The sequence below is a fragment of the Sceloporus undulatus genome, chromosome 2, assembly GCF_019175285.1.
Source record: "Sceloporus undulatus isolate JIND9_A2432 ecotype Alabama chromosome 2, SceUnd_v1.1, whole genome shotgun sequence".
NCBI classification, from domain to species: Eukaryota; Metazoa; Chordata; class Lepidosauria; order Squamata; family Phrynosomatidae; genus Sceloporus; species Sceloporus undulatus.
The window spans coordinates 196760084-196776901 of NC_056523.1; the positions used below are offsets into that span (position 1 = coordinate 196760084).

At 42.5% G+C, this 16818-nt stretch overlaps 2 protein-coding genes across 3 annotated transcripts in view; one reads left to right on the forward strand and one right to left on the reverse strand.

The window, feature by feature from the left end:
• LOC121922585 (tetratricopeptide repeat protein 39A-like) overlaps positions 1-7168 on the forward strand; it is a 45765-nt gene extending 38597 nt beyond the window's left edge. The window contains exons 15-18 of one of the 2 annotated variants that reach the window (XM_042452194.1): positions 136-247; positions 1641-1755; positions 2976-3092; positions 3846-7168. In XM_042452194.1, the coding sequence (XP_042308128.1) occupies positions 136-247; positions 1641-1755; positions 2976-3092; positions 3846-3963 (462 nt within the window). In that variant the 3' untranslated portion in view covers positions 3964-7168. Of the gene's footprint in view, positions 1-135; positions 248-1640; positions 1756-2975; positions 3093-3845 lie in introns of those variants that run through there. The other variant, XR_006102188.1, reaches the window with a different exon arrangement.
• Positions 7169-8831: 1663 nt separating this feature from the next.
• GADD45GIP1 (GADD45G interacting protein 1) lies at positions 8832-13922 on the reverse strand. The gene is made up of 2 exons (XM_042452195.1): positions 13524-13922; positions 8832-9554 (listed from the first exon to the last, which is right to left on the reverse strand). Exons 1-2 carry the CDS (start codon positions 13892-13894, stop codon positions 9194-9196), a joined length of 732 nt encoding a protein of 243 aa, XP_042308129.1. The 5' UTR covers positions 13895-13922; the 3' UTR covers positions 8832-9193.
• Between the last annotated feature and the right edge of the window lie 2896 nt (positions 13923-16818).

Here is a 16818-nt window from a genome sequence, read left to right on the forward strand (position 1 = left end):
GCAGAGATGAAGAAAGGACATAACATAATTTCGCCTTGGAGAGTCAGGGTTTTATTCCTTGCTGTATTGCATTAGTTCCTCCTCTCCAATGATTGCCATCAGTAAGATTCCCTCTCTGTTCTTCCCTCATCCCAGGAGATGATGTATATGTGGAATGGATTCACAGTCCTAGGCAAGCGGAAGGAACTGCTAGAAGGGACTCTGGACACCCTGACACAGGCAGAGAAGCGACTACAAGAGGCACCAGGTAACAGGCTGATTCCATACACATTCCAAAAGGGGAAGACAGGTAACACATACACATATAGATTAAATGAATCCTCAATACACTTCTTGTCATATCTTTCCCCCCTCCACCCAATAATCACATGTGATGTGTTCAGAGACTTGCAGAACTGAAACTGCAGTAGTTGTGCCTGTCCGAGTGGACAGAGATTAAAGACCATGATAAAAGCCTTAGAAATGTTTTCCTACTTAAACTCCTCTTAGTTTTCAAGTCCTTGTTATAGACAGCAGTCATAATTTGAGATCTAGATCTAGAAACCTCACTCAGTTGAGGTTAAAATATTTTCATATTAGGACACAGTTCTAACTCAGATTCCTCCATCCCTGGATGTAAGATCAGGGGCTTTTTGTATAAGGCCTGCCTCGCAATCACCTTTGGGACGTGTTATGAATAGGCAGGAAGTTCTTATGAAGAGGGGCACCCTTGCATCCCCTTTTACCAGCAGCATTAAAGTATGAATGATAAACTGGTGGCCATCCAGATGTTTTTGAACTCCAACTAGGGGGGAATAAGGGTGAGTATCCTTACACACAGAAGGTCTCTAAACTGTTGGATGCCCAATATTACATTGTAGTAAACACATGCTATTTATGCTTTAAAGAAGTTTTTGTAGCATTGTTAAGTACATGACTTTCCTGGTTAGTCTTTTTTAGTTGGACTTCACCAGTGATCAGGGCTAAAGGGAGCTGGAAGGACATGGGTTCCTCTTCCTTTAGAAATTTGTTAAAATTAAATATCTCCACCCAATAGTTATAATATCACACACACACACACACTTATACATCAAAAATTACATTATCACAATATTTAGTTTTTGTTATTTTGTAATATATCTTACAATATAATACAAATCATATAATACAAATAATTTGTTATATAAAATATATAATTCTGATGCTATCCATTGTTTCAATCTGATCTCCTTTATCCTCTCAGTTTCCTTGTCTTCTATTTCTTTTCCTTCAGTTTCTTCATCTTACAGCAGCATTTCCCATTTCTGTACTACTTTCCTCATCTCTCCTTTGACCTTCTTACCCAATTTCCTTTCTATATATTTCATTTCATTTTACCTCTCCCTCTTCTTTTCCTAATTCCTCTTAACTCTTGAATTTTCCTCACCTCCTCCCTATACCTGCACATATCTTCACTTCACATTCTTTTACCCTCTCCAACTTTCTTTAGTCTTCCAACAGATGAAGATGGGTTGGGTTCCTCTTCGCAGGAAGCAATTGTCACCTTAGTGGTATGGACACACACCTTAAGAGGCATTGGAATAAAGCATTATCTGGTTTGCTTCATTGATCTCTCTGTTGTGTTCATTTCTTCCCTTTTCCTGCTCATGCCATACTCTCAGCCAGTGAGTACCAGGTAGATGACCAATGTCTGGTGCTCCTCCTCAAAGGTCTAGTACTGAAGCACTTGCACAGTTCGGCTGAGGCTGAGGCCTGTTTCAGTGCTGTTCATGGCAGGTGAGCTACTCTAAAGTTTCCAGTCTCTTGGGAGGGGGATATTGATTGGGTTTTGGGGTGCAGGAGGAAGATTTGAAGTGATCCAGTTTCTGTAATATTTTCCCACTGAAAATGTGGAGGTGACAAAAGGCACAGAGATGATGGTGAAGGAGCAAGGGCACTATACTAATTTGTTGTTCCTATACTATATGTTGCATACCTGCTTGCCTCTTCCATCTGTAAAATACTTGAAGGCGTTAAAAAGACAAACAAATAGGTCCTAGAATAAACCTGGAAGCCAAGGTGACTAAATTGAGGCTGTCATACTTTGACCACATCATGAGAAGTCAAGACATTAGAAAAGACAATGATCCTGGGGAAGGCAGAGGGCAGTAGAAAAAGAGGAAGACTGCATGCCAGATGGATAGACTCAGTCAGGGAGATCATGGGCCTGAGCCTGCAGGATCTGAGCACAGAGGTAGAAAATAGGAGGCATCTCATTCACAGGGTTGCCATGAGTTGAGATAGACGTGAAGTCAGGTAACATTCAACAATGATATATGTCCTGTATATGCTTGCCTCTTCCATCTGTAAAAGCCATGAAGGCATTAAATCTGTGGTTGGAAGAGGGAAAACTAAAGATGGCTCTACCTTGAATGGTTGTCTAGAAGAGGGAGTTTCAGCAAGTGTTGCTTGTCAAAAATAACCAGGCACTAGCTATGGCTGTTGAAATTCCCTCTTCTGCACAACCGTTGCAGGTACAGGAGCTCTCTTCAGTTTCCACTCTGGCAATCAAAGGTTATCTCCAAATAGTCAAAGCAAGGAACATATTACATCAGTTACCCCCTCACATTCTTCAACTACTCCAGCACTTGGTCAGGGTGATCAGGCATCCTCCTTTTTGAAGACATGTCCTACATTTCAATCTTCTGTCCAGGAAGAATTTAAAAATGTCCTCCATTTTGAGCATGACTAAGAAGTATGGCTTTACATATATATGATTCTGTAATGTTCTACATTTTTCTTGAATGTCCTACATTTTGCAGTGCCTTGTCCTCCTTTGTGGTTAGGACATCTGATCACCCTGCACTTGTTTCAGTGTGGTCTGGACCACTCCTTTAAAAAAATGTTTTATGTGTTTAGCTGTTAATTTATGTTCTTCCGCAAGCAATTGAAATATCATTTTGGTATTTATTCCAAGCAGTCTTGCATTATCTTCTTGTCTGATTATCCACCTACAGTGAGAAGAAGATCCGGTATGATCACTACTTGGTGCCCAATGCACTTTTGGAGTTGAGCCTGCTGTGTGTGGCACAAGGTCGGAACGAAGAAGCTGTGCAGCTGCTCCGTCGGGCCAAGTAAGTGCACAGCCCACCTATCCCATAAAGCATTGCTCTGTGGAAGAGGGGGCACTTATGCAGAAGTTCTTACTATCTAGGAATGTAATAACATTTGAGAATTTAAATATATAGCTCTGTTCGTTTGGAAAATCAATATCCAAAAGAATCTTGTAGCACCTTTGAGACTAACTGAAAGAAAGAAGGTGGTAGTATGAGCTTTCATAGACTTCAGCCTACTTATTCAGTTGCGTCGTTTGGAGTGGAGAATCCAGAGACAAACCTGTGTATGTCTGTCTCTTAATTCTATACTTCAAAACATGAAGAAGTAGGCTGAGATCTTTAAAAGCTTATGCTATTAACATTTAAGAAGATATACTAATTGATGGAGAAGGAATATGAACCTTGCTTGCCATCCTGCCAAACAGGCAGCCATTATTTTCCTGACCTAACTAGTACGCAAGAATTAACCAGTAGCAGAAAACATACAACCACATCAATAAGTGATCTTCTTTGTGTAAGAAACTCTATTTTGAAACTTTAATCATAGTTCTGTAAAGCCAAACTGAATATACTTTGTAGACTGCCTAATAAAAGATAAGCAAAGTTGCTTGCTTTGCAAATTTTCTACTGAGTGCATGACTTGGGTTTCTTGGAGTACTGCTGAGGTTACTTTAAATGCAGATTTTGAACTATTTTTAAGTGAGTATTGAATACTCAATTCTGCATCTCTTTGTGTGTAACGTGACAGCTATTTAGTGCTTCTCTCAACAGGAACCACTACAAGAACTACTCAATGGAGTCACGGACACTGTTCAGGATCCATGCTGTATTGTCCAAACTCAAGGCCAGCCAGGAAGAAAATGGTGCAGATGGAGCCAGTCCTTCCTAGGGAAGCAAAGAGACAGACGGCTATTCTTATGAATTCTTATGAATATCTGGACCAAAGAGAGAATCTGCCAAAGTACAAGAGCTTGGGATGCTGTCTCTTTCCATAGGTGGATCTACATGGAGGCCTATGTATTGTCATCAGTTATGCTACTTGGCTATCAGTCTACTGTTTGATACTTGGTATGTGGGATTTCAGCTCTCAAGACCAGGGAGCAGCTGGGGAAATATTGCTTGGTAATTAATGAAGTTGAAAGGAGATGTCTGTCTTCATTAATCAATCTCCTCTCTCAGGATCCTTCAAATGAGGACTAAGCCCTCTTCCAGTCTCATGATAATTTGGGAACAGACTGAAAAGATACAGTGCTCTCCACGTAACCTTTTTGGTTTTCTCTTTAGTCTTTGTTAGCCATTCCTATTCTGCCCTCCCTCCTTCTCTGCTTCTTTGCTCAAGAAGTCCCACACTATACCAAGGTGGCCCTTCACATTGCACTGGTATTGAACTTAAGAGTGCGGTAACTTAGCAAAGACTCTCACTTTCGACTGGAAACTGTGTTTATCTCAAGTACTGGAAACTCTACTCTCTGCTGTGGCCTTCTCTTTTACAAAAGTGCAGGGAGGGGTTGCTTTTAAAGAAAACTCACTGGGTTGGTACCCATTCAAAGGACCTCTTTTTAATCTTGTACCGGAAAAGGGAAAACAAGCTGTTTATTGGCCCTTAAGGTTTACAGGTTCAGGCTCTTAAAGCAGGACAACAGATTGTCAATATACACATGGAGATGGGTGAATCGTTTAAAGACTTTCTGAATGAAACCTCAAGTAGTAGCAGCTAGGCCTCAGAAACAGCTGTTTCAGAATCCTCTCAAACAGCAAGAGAAGTGTGGACCGACTCCTTCCGTTGTTCTAGTGAAGACTCAGCACTTGCTCTTGTGTGTGAAGTTTTTAGTGCAGATCATCTTAAAACTGTTGGGTTTCTTATCTGAATCGTGTGCCTTTGAGTCAATTTATTTTATCAGACTGTAGGAGTGAGTTCTGCAGATTCGTGACAGCAATCAAACACCATGCACACACATTTGATTTGTGTTAGATACTACTCTTCCTGCAGTACAACAGATCTTGTGCACACAGTGGAAATGATTTGCCATGTATTTTATTTACTCGGGGGTGCTAATTAAGCAGTGTATTGAAACCTGTGTGAAAGAGCCTGAATTGGCTCTTTGCAATTTTAGCATTGCTCATTTTAAAAGCACTTAGGTTGTAAATTAATTTATAAAGTTGCATGCATGGTAGCAGAGCAGGAAGGCACGAATGGGGGGAAGTTTCATGTACCCTCTACTCCCATGTTGTTGGGTCACTGCACTCTTTGGAAATCATTGCCCTTGTTAAATGGGTCCTTTAGAAAATCCCTTGCTATGGAAGTCATGGTGTTCTGAAAGCGCTCTCTCTTGCTGCTTTTGTTGGCTCTTTTCCCTTCCCCTAATCTGTTGCTTCATAAACAGAAATATTTAGGGGGAGCAACTGAAGTCTATTCACTCAAATGGCACTTTGTGTGGCACTAGATCACATTACAGCAGTACTTAACCTAATAGTATATGAAGGTGCAGGCCTTTCATTTATGAGCCAGATGAGGGTGGACTGAAGGTCTAAGAAAAGGTAAGGACTGATTGTCTTTGATTCATGATTACTGTAGCTTGATCTCCCTTCTTCTTTGTATGTAACCTGCCTTGCCACTGCTACCTTTTAGAGTACTTTGAATTGCCTGCTTTTTGCTAATTCATGGAAACCATTCACAAATGTCTGCCTAGTGAAGGTTACTCCTATTTTTTGCATGTCCTCCACAGTTTAACCTATCTAAAAATCTCATTTCAAATGGATAAATAGCATTCATGCATCATGACTGGATGCTAATTTGGAACACACACAACAGGAATTTGGCATAATCTGGAACAGACAGAGTTTTGCAACACCTTAAGTTTTATTTGGCATGAGGTATCACAGACAGTGGTATTTCATCTGATGCAGTCAGCATTGGGCTGCTGTCTTTGAAAGTTTGTCAAATCTTAGTCGCTCATACTTTTGTTACTTTGGTTCCAAGAGACAACACAGATACCTTTCATGAGGTTTATGACAGTGGCATCTAGATTATACTATACATAAATTTTATTGTAGATGAAAGTGTACTACAAGAGATGTTCTGAAATGAGGAGAGATGCAAACAATGTAGTCCTTGTGAGAATTTCAGAATAGGTATTGGAAGGAGATTAGCAGTAAACTGTGAGGAGTCAAATGCTAGAATGACTCTATATTAAATTAACTCTACCTCGCTGGTGTTGCAAACTGTTAATACAGTGACAGGTCCAGCCTTAGCATAGCTGTCCTCTGCCTTATATAAATTCTGTATAACCTGTTTTGTATAGCACTCCTAACTGCTTGCAATTTAATCCCCACACACACCACTTCTATCCCTTCTCTTTTGGCAGTGTCATGAACTGTAACTTGGCCCAGAAAGTGCCTCTTTCCCCTGCTCCAAGCCACTTGTACAATCAACAATGAAATCCCACTTGAGCATGGTCCTGAACTACTCCAAAAAGAACAATCCAGGACTCCTGGGTGATGGTGGGAGATAGAAGGCTTCTTATCTCTCATATTGTTGTTTTCTTGACAAAAAATATCCCATCTTTAATAGAATCAGAGTTGGAAGAGACCACGCAGGAATACACAATCAAAGCAGTTTTATTATGACATGTAGACTGCACTAAATCCCTACTATTTGTACAATAAGAACCTGGGCCTTGTAATATGAATGTATATGAGAAAAGGTGTTGTTTTGCAATGTGAGATTAAGGAGTTATCACATGATCTAAGTGATAACCCCATCCAGTTGTCATTCATCAGGAGTATTAGGCACTCCTTGCTGCCAACTGATTATTAAACTGAAGTTGTTATAACTCTTGGATAAAGTCACATTACAAAATGAGCTGCATTTCTTGCCAGATTAGCAAGGAGTAACTCACTGCTACAGTTTAGAACCTTGAGCACACCTCACATAATGGAATAAAAACATGTTCACACAGATCACTGTTGCTGCTACCACCAAAAAAAAAGGATAAAAGGTTCTAGCTAAAAACAAAACATGTTAATAACTGAATTATAATTTTGGTCTTTTAGCTGTTGAGAGAAATCTTTGTTCCATCACTAGCTGATTTTAATTTTCAAAATGTATGTAAAATAAAAATAATTTATAGAAAGAGCTTTTGTTACTCTTAACAAAACATGAAAATGGGGGGTGGGTGGGGGGTAAAGGTATTCATCCCATCCACAAAAAGAGGATGACATAACAGCATGCCAGGAAAGAAATGATACAGAGTCTAGTTTATCCTTCCTGCTTGTAGCTGCAGCTGGAAAGGTGACCAAATCCACTACAGTGGTGCCCCGGGATACGAATGCGCCGCCTTACGAAATTTCCGGGTTACGAAAAAAATCCATAGAAAAAAACTGTTCCGGATTACGAAGGTTATTTCGGGTTACGAAAAAAATTTTGGTGCTTTTCGGCGCTTTTTCGCACGAAATCGCGGCTTTTCCCCATTAGCGCCTATGGCTTTTCGGCTTGCGAAAGCCTTTCGGGTTACGAAAGCGGCAGCGGAACGAATTAATTTCGTAACCCGGGGCACCACTGTATAAGACGGCCCCACACTGGAAAGATAGAATGGAGATTAACAGGGCTTTAACTTATGCTCTCTTCCCTCATCCACTTAGCTATTTTTAAGGCAAACTACAGTGGTGTGTTCGTGATCAGGGGCTTGTTTCTTTCAAATAATTTTTCTTTTCTACCTTTCCATACTCAGATCAAATGAAGATTGCTTTTAGACGAAATTCAGTACTTCCCACGAATCTTTACATTTGTGCCACTAGAGGGAGGCCGATTACCATGTTAGAAGCTCCTCTGGGCTTGCCCACTGCAGAAACAGAACCAGCATACAGACCTTTCCAGCTGAACACTGTGGAGAGGACAACACACAACCTGCCTTTTGCAGGATGCCACACTTCACACAGGACTTTGCTGTGGCTACAATAGTACAGTGAGAGAGCTGTAGCTAGCAGGCTGGGATTCATTCAGATAGAACAGTGTTTGCAGCTCTGTTAAAAGTGGCCATTTCAGCAGCTGAAGATTTTAAAACATACACACATCTGCTCAGGGATGGTGGTAGATTTCAAACCAGAGGCACAGCTGTTTGTGTTTTGGCTGAAGGTAATTTGGCTAGCCGAGAGAGTTATCCCAGCTGTGTAGAATGGTGTAAGAAACATGCCAGGATTCAGTCCAGCTTCTCCTACCTGCTATCAGCCTACATGGTGGAAGGTGCTAGCATCAAGACAGACAATGAAGATGTACCAGAGCTCAGACACATAATACTATTGTAATGGCAGAATCTATCATAGTAGCATACATTTCTCCTGAACTACTCACAACACTACAGCTGAGAAGTAAAAAATGGTCAAGTAGTGTGTGAAAAACAATCAAGGTTTATCACTTTGGCCTACTTGAAGGGCTCCCAGTTAGACTGCCAGACCCAATAACAAACTGTATTTCTCTGCTTTAAATAGCTGCACTGAAGGAATAATGTCAGGAGACAGTTTATCTCGCCATTGTGCTATGATGAATGAAGGTCTGGCTCTAAAGATACATCCTCCTGTGCAACTATTAAGACACAAACTCCTTGTTCCAAGTTGAATTTGGCAGCATTAATTCAGTAAATGCACCAAGCTAAGGGTCCGTTGGTCAGAGCCTCTTAGGATTATACTTTGGGAGTGGAGACTCCCTAAACACTGCAATTTAAGTAATGAGTTATTTTTTATAATCCCAGAAAACCAAAATTAATACACCAGGTATGTTTATTAAATTGCATACAATATATTGGCCAGCCTGTAAGTATAATCCAAGTGCAGATCTTCTGCACTGGCACAGCAGCAGCTATTATCAATCCTCAGAATCCATTGGCAAAAAAGACAACGTTTTCAATGCCATTTATCAGTGATGCTGACCCTCATTTGGTCAGACATCAATAGTCAAAAGATCTAGAATATTTTCTATGTCAATGAGATCCACAGCTGCAGAAGATCTGGAAGGTGGCCTTAAGCCAGTATCAGGTTTTGCAATAAATGAACTAGGCCTCTGGGAATCATGTGGGGCTGTTACCTAAAGTCACTGCCTGGAGGTTGCATTTATTTCAGGAAGACTAAGCAGTCTGTGTAACCTGGTGGTGCAAGACCTCTGTAGTAGCAACCGCCTCGTGTGTGTCTTGAACAGAAGCAACAGCTGGACCTTCTGCTGCTTTTTTGGCCAAGGTCTCCTCTCTACGCTGCTTCTTCAACAGCTTCTGCTCCTTCCGTCTAGCCTTCTCCATCTCTTGCACCATCTCTTGGAACTGGGGGCTACGGTGGTCCAAGTTGTAGCCAAATCGCTCACGGGCCTCAGCCAGTAGGCGCTGCCGCCACTCTTTTTCTTCTAGCTCCTTGGCTTTGCGCAGAGCCTTCTCCTGCTGCCACTCTGCTATCATTTGGGGCATCTTAGCCATTTTGGCAGCAATGAGCTCCTCTCTATAAAGGGAGAAAAAACAATGTCAAAAACTTCTGGCTTCCTTAAAGCAGTGGACAAAAAAGAGGGTCTCTTTGGATGCTTCCTGAATTTATTTTCTTGTATCATGAGAGTGCTGTAGTGGACTGAGCACTGGACTAGACTCTGGAAACCAGGGTTCAAATCCTGGCTTGGTCATGGAAACCCACTGGGTGAGTCAGAGGAAGGCAAAGGCAAACCCTCTGTACAGAAGCTTGCCATGAAAGCCCCATGACAGGTTTACCTTAGGGTAAACTTGAAGACACACATCATCAGCAACAACAATCATTAGACTTTCTCACCCTGGTAATGCCCAGTTGTATCAGATTTGCCTGCTGCAACTCTGATCCATCCTTAGGATATCTATCTTGGGACAATGGGAGTTGTAGTCCCAGATCTTTGGAGGGACTAGTGTATACATCTGCCATAAGAAATAAAAATGTGGTATATGCCTACAAGCAATGTTCTGTAATTTTTGACAAACCAAAAGTTATAGTTGCCAGGTTCTTCCCCATTCCTGACTTGATAGAGGCAAATGCCCTCACCCATCAGCAAAGGCGGCTCCCCCAATATGTTCTGTGGTACAGGCAGGCTGGAGACAGGGACATACCAGTTTGGTCCTGCATGGCTAAAGCACTGTAGGGGATTGGGCTACAACAGCTTCACTCCCATAAATTTGTGTATTTAAACTGTTCAGTCCACATGATGTCCCATACCCCAGTATACAGTTGTTAGAGATCAATCCCTCCCAGCTCTCCTCCCAAGACTGGTGGCTACTGGTGGGTTGCTTCAAAGCTTCTGGGACAACCCCATCTCACTTCTGCAGCTTCAGAGTTGAGAGGAAGGTTTGCTGTTCACCATGCCCAAGTAGATCTGCTGTCTACACTTAGACTTGCAGAAAGTGTTTCCACCCTAAGCCGTTCATAAGAAAGAACCTATGTAGGTTAACCACTATAAACAACAGCCTCAAGTTTTACTCCCATTAATTTGTGTAATTAAACTGTTCAATCCACATGATGTCCCATACTCCCCTCTAAAGTTGTTGAAAGCATAAGACAAAACACTTCATTGAACACTTCCGACGTTTGGTCATACTATTTCCTCAACAGCTGGTTCACTTCTCTAGTCACTTCCGGCAGAGCCTTCTCAGAGCTCTTACCCCACAACGGGAATCTGGAGTGAGTTTGGCATGAAACACGTGACTATGTTCCTGAAATAGTTAAAGATTTCCCATATCTTGGCTCAAACAATGATCAGAATGGAGACTGAAGTCAAGAAATCAGATTAGGAATGGGAAGGGCAACCATGAAAGAACCAGACAAAATCCTAAAAGTAAAGATATACAGCTGAACACTAAAGTTAGAATTGTTCAAGCCACTCTCTTCCCTATTACCATTTATGGCTGTGAGAGCTGGACAGTGAAGAAAGCAGATAGGAAGAAAACTAATTCATTTGAAATATGGTGCTGGAGAAGAGTGCTGAGGATACTGTGGACAGCCAAAAAGATAAACAAATGGGTCCTAGAACAGATCAAGCCTGAAATATCCCCGGAGGCCAAGATGATAAAGTTGAGGTTGTCATACTTTGGCCACATCATGAGAAGGCAAGGCTCATTAGAAAAGACAATGATGCTGGTGAAGTGAAGAAAGAGGAAGGCCACTTGCTAGATGGATGGACTCAATCTGAGAGACCATGGGCCTAAGCCTGCAGGATTTGAGCAGGGAGGAAGAGGACAGGGGGGCTTGGGGACATTTCAGTCACAAGATCACCTTGAGTCAAGATCGACTTGAAAGCAGCTAACAACAACAAGTTCCTTTTCAAACATGAAGAATATGTCTCTTTTAGCATGCTCCTGGTTAAATGATCCTGATTATAAAGATTACAGGACAGGTCACTTATTACGCAACATCCAGAAACCAATGTCCAAATAAGCAAAATGCTTCCAGATTTAAAGATTGATTAATTCTTTCTCATCAAAGAAAGAATTAAGGAATCAAGACTTTCTCACCCTGTCACCTGCCTCCTTCTCTTTTCTCCTAGTCCTGAAATAAATTTCACTGATACAGTCAAACACTTAACTAGCTTTTTCTCACCAGCTAGCAACCAGAGGTCCATTCACACCACACCATTTATACCACTATTATTCCACCTGAACTACCTAGTTTCCATTCAATCGGATCCTGGGATCTGCAGTGGTTTGCACATGGGACTAGGACTCTGGAGACTAGATCTGAATCCCTCCATATTACCGCACTGCCTTCTTATAGTGCTGCTATTCCACTTTTCCTGCTCTGGCTGCCTACTGTTGCATTCTGGGGTTTGTAGTTCAGTGAGGCCTAGCTGAAAATTCTAAATGCCCCTCCTTAAACTGCAAATCCCAGAATGCAACAGGAAGCAGCCAGAGCAGGGAAACTCACTGGGTGACCATGAGCAAGTGACACTCTCTGAGCCTCAGAGGAAAGCAATGGCAAATTTCCACAATCTGAATATATCTTGCCAAGAAAACCCCATGACTGTGTCACCTTAGGGTTGGCATAGGTCAGGAATGATCTAAAGGCACAGAACTATTTAGAGGAGACCATCAGAGAGCTTATTTGAGTGCCTCTGACCAAACTACAAACCCTAGGAATGCAACAGGAGACAGCATGGCAGTGAAAGTGGAATAACAGTGCTATAATTCTGTTAGATGCGTGGGCCCCAGGTCTTGCCTCCACTGCTTTGTGCTCCAACTGACTCTCATAGTCTTCAAATAAGGTTGTACTTGGCACACCACACACTGCCTGAGTGTGTAATGGCCATAGCAAAACCCATGAGAGGTTCACCTTAGGGTCACCATAAATCAGAAACGACTTGAATGGCTATTGGGCAAGTCACTCTCTCTCAGCCTCAGTGGAAGGCACTGACAAACCTCCTCTGAACCAATCTTGCCAAGAAAACCTCACAATAGGTTTGCCATAGGTCAGACACAAATTGAAGGCACACAACACACATACATATATATGTGCTGTGTATGGCCATGAAACCCACTGGGTGGCCCTGGGCAAGTCACACTCTCTCAGGCACTGACAAACCTCCCCTGAATGGTTCTTGCCAAGAATACCCCAAAAGAGGTTTGCCTTAGGGTCTCCATAAGGAGGAGAAGAATTAAAGGGAACACAACATCCACCCATATATGTGTGTGTGCTGTATATGGCCAGGAAACCCACTGGGGATGACCTTGGGCAAGTTACACTCTCTCAGCCTCAGGGGAAGGCACTGGCAAAACCCCTCTGAAGAAAACTGCATGAGACGCTTGCCTTACGATCGCCGGGAGTCAGAAACGACTTGAAGGCACACAACATACACACATATATGTGTATTGTGTATGCCCACTTGGGGGAGTCACACTCTCTCAGCCGCAGGGGAAGGCAATGGCAAACCCCTTCTGAACAAATCTTGCCAAGAAAACCCCACGATAGGTTTGCTTTAGGGGTCGCCATAAGTCAGAAACGACTTGAAGGCACGCAACACACACACACACACACACGTGTGTATGCTGTGTATAGTTATAAAACCCAGTTGTGGGTTAAGTCACACTGTCTCAGCCTCAGGGGAAGACTGGCAAAGCCCCTCTGAACAACTCTTGCCAAGGAAACCCCATGATAGGTTCGCCATAGCTCAGACACAGCTTGGGGGGTGTGTGTGTGTGTGCTGTGTATGGCCATGAAACCCACTGGGGGAGACCTTGGGCAAGTCACACTCTCTCAGCCTCAGAGAAGGCACTGGCAAACCCCTCTGAAGAAATCTTGCCAAGAAAGCAGCACGAGAGGCTCGCCTTAGGGTCGCCATGAGTCAGGAGCGACTGGAATGACTTTCCTGCAGAAAAAGGGGGCAGGAGCAGTATTTCCAAAGGAAAGGGGCCAAGATATTAGACACGTGGGCTTCCTTCTTCGCCCCTTCCTCTTATCCCTCACCTTTGCCGGGCCTTGGCTTTCTCCTCCTGCTCCTTGGCCTCGAGGGCCGCCTCCATCTCCCTCAGGGACGGGTACCAAGCCCTCTCCTCTTCCTCCATCTCCTTCAGCTGCTCCGGACTAGGCCAAAGCCTGCCTGGATTGACCCCGGAGGCCGCCCCATAGCGCCCGAACAGCTTGGCTTCGTAGGCCGCCGTCAGCTGCCAAGCCGGCGTCTTAGGGTTGTCTGGATCCGGCCGGTAGACTCCTCCGAGCTGCCGCTTCAACGGCTTCGCGTGGTAAAACCGGGCGCCTTTCCCAAACGCTAAGCGGCTAGCCTGGGCCGCCATCTTGGAGCAGCCTTCGCAGCGGCTCAGGACGTTAAAAGCCGCCATCTTGGAATCAGGCTCCTCCCAGTGGGCGGGGCTATCTCGGGGTCCGCCGCCATTTTGGAGTCAATTTGCTCACCGCCTCCATTTTGGAGCGTTACGTCACCAGCACAGAGACTGCTGGCCAATGACGGGGCGGGGTTTTTTTCCTCGTAGAGATAGAAAAGGTTAGAGACTGAGAGATGCGAACATAGAGATAGAAAAACTTAGAGCAATGGGACTTTCAGCAAAAGTGTGGTTTTACGCTTTTGTTGTTTGTTTGTTTGTTTGTTGTTATTGTTGTTGTTGTGTGCCTTCAAGTTGTTTCCAACTTAAGGCTGTGACCCTATTTTGGGGTTTTCTTGGCAAGGTTTCTCCAGAGGAGGGCTTGCCATGGCCATACTTTGAGGCTGAGACAGTGTGACTTGCCCAAGGTCTCCTATTAGATTTCCATGGCCAGCCAGGATTTGAACCCTGGTCTTTCAGTGTCCTAGTCCCACACTCAAACCACTATTTATTCTTTTAAATGTATTTTAAACATTTTTATCTTTTTAAAGCTATATTTTATTCTTTTTTATATGCAATCTGTTTTATGTTGTAACAATTTTAATTCTGTTGTAAGGTAACACTTTTCTTTGTTTTTAACTGAACAAAATAAACATAAAACATGCTTATATACAAAATTAATTACAGGATTACATATCTAGTAAATTGCATACAATCCTCCCTCTGACTTTTCTACCGATTGACCTTCTTCTTCCTTATCATTATCTTACAGTCTGATTAGATCACATCATATTACCTTATATTATAGTCCATCTAAGACATTTCCCAATCTTGAACATATTAAAGCTTATTATCTATTTATACCATATTCTCCAAAACCAAGAAAAGATAGTAATTAAAAAACAATATCGTTATATTCAACATGTTAGTGAACCACTTCATCATGACCATCTAGACTTACAAAACATCAATACTGGATACCAGTCTCTTTCAATTTTATCACTATCTTTTTGCTTTAAACATGTCAATTTATCCATCTCTATCATTTCAAAGAGCTTTTGTAGCCACACACATCTAAATCAGGCACTTCGTTCCTTTCCCAATATTGTGCAATTGTCATTCTTGCCATGGATATCAGCCGTAAAGTAGAACTTGACAATGTTTTTCTTTCAGTGTCTGGAGGAATTTTGTTTAACATGTTTAGTAAATATATTTCTGGCTTCAGTTCATATTTTATTCTGTTTTTAATCTTGTAAACTGCTCTGAGTCTTAGTGTTGGGAAAAGGTCAGGATATAAATATAATAGTAAAAGAAACAACAACAACAACAACAATGCTATTGGCATGAGGGGGACAGAGAAAGCCCTATAATTTTCCATTGCTTTTGAATAAAGCACAGTCACGCCTGTCTTCATGCTGAGAAATCAGTCAAGTTTGAAAAGGCTATGGAATCCTGGGATTTGTAGTTTGTTGTGGCACCGGAGCTCTCTGACAGGGAAGGCTAAATGTCTCACAAAACTACAAATGTAAAACTAGAAATAACATGCGGGAAGCTATTCCAAGCCCCATACTGTGGTTAGGATTTGTGGGAGATGCACCGCCAGCTCATAGAAAGATACATTTCTTCTTATTATTATTATTAATATATAAGTTTTATTTTTATCCCACCTCTCCCATAGGATCGAGGTGGGTTATTATTTTCTTATATCTTGCCTTTCTAGAGAAAAAAAATCTTCAACTGGTGTTGTTGGAGCTTGTGCAAAAGAAAAGCTCACGCTCTTTCACCACGCTTTAATTTGCTCCAAATGGCATGATTGGCCAAGTAAATGCCCCCTCCATTTATCATCCCATTTATTCTCCTTGCTTCTTGTTTCCTGGCACATCATTTTTGCAGGAATGTGAAGACACAAAAACCTTCATAATGAATCAGATCACCCTGGTTCCTAATGTGAAGTTGAAAGCAGAAACCCAGTGGCCTCACTAAAGTTGGTATCAACTGGTGCAGGAACTCATGATGACACCCCCCCCATTGACCTCCTCCCATTTCACACCATACAGAATCCTTACTAATGCTTTTTTACACTAATGTTACTCATAAATCATAATTCCCATATACCACTCAATGTCATGCTAAATAATTGTGACAACTAGCAAAAATTAAAATTATCCCTTCAAATTATGATATCATATGCACAAACTAAATGTATTTACTATTGAACTCCTCCCATACAAAATCCTTAATAATGCATGGCAGGAGGTTGGAATGGATGGCCCTTGTGGTCTCTTCCAACTCTATGATTCCATTCCATTCTATTCTTTTTTGCACTAATGTTACTCGTAAATCATAATTCTCATTTACCATTGAATGTCATGCTAATAATTGTGACATAAACAACTAGAAAAAAATTAAAATTATACCTTCAAATTACAATATCATACACACAACCTAAATATATTTACATATACGTATATAGCAAAGATAAAATGTAATGCTTTTAAAGAAAATATAGATATATATTCAATTTTTATTTTTATTTTTAATTTGAAATTTGAAGTTAAAAAAATTATGGGGCCTCTCTTTACTCCTCCCACTGAGCTTCACCCCACTCCCACCATCTCTTAAAGCAGGGGTAGGCAGCCTTTTTGAGCCGGGGGCCGGGTTGGTGTCCCTCAGACAACCGGGGGGCCGAAGCCGGGGGGTGGAGCCGCATGCTGGAGGCGGAGCTTCCACCCCAGGGGCGGAGCTTCCACCCCCAGGGGCGGAGCTTCCACCCCCAAGGGCCATGCCACCTCCTCTTTGCCGGCCCCTGACGGGGCCCCAGGCCCTGTCAGAGGCCAGGAAAGAGCCGGCGGGGACCGCCAGCGCTGGAGGCCTCCCCGTCTTTGCTGGCCCCTGACGCCAGGGCCCCGCTGCCGCCGTCGGAGCCCTCCTGGAGGGCCCCAGCG

Bases quoted from the DNA above. Each gene is read 5' to 3' on its own strand.
- GADD45GIP1 (XM_042452195.1), bottom strand. From the start codon at position 13,894: ATGGCGGCTTTTAACGTCCTGAGCCGCTGCGAAGGCTGCTCCAAGATG. The intron at 9,555-13,523 runs GTGAGGGATAAG...CTCCCTTTATAG, and splicing joins AAAGCCAAGGCCCGGCAAAG to AGAGGAGCTCATTGCTGCCA.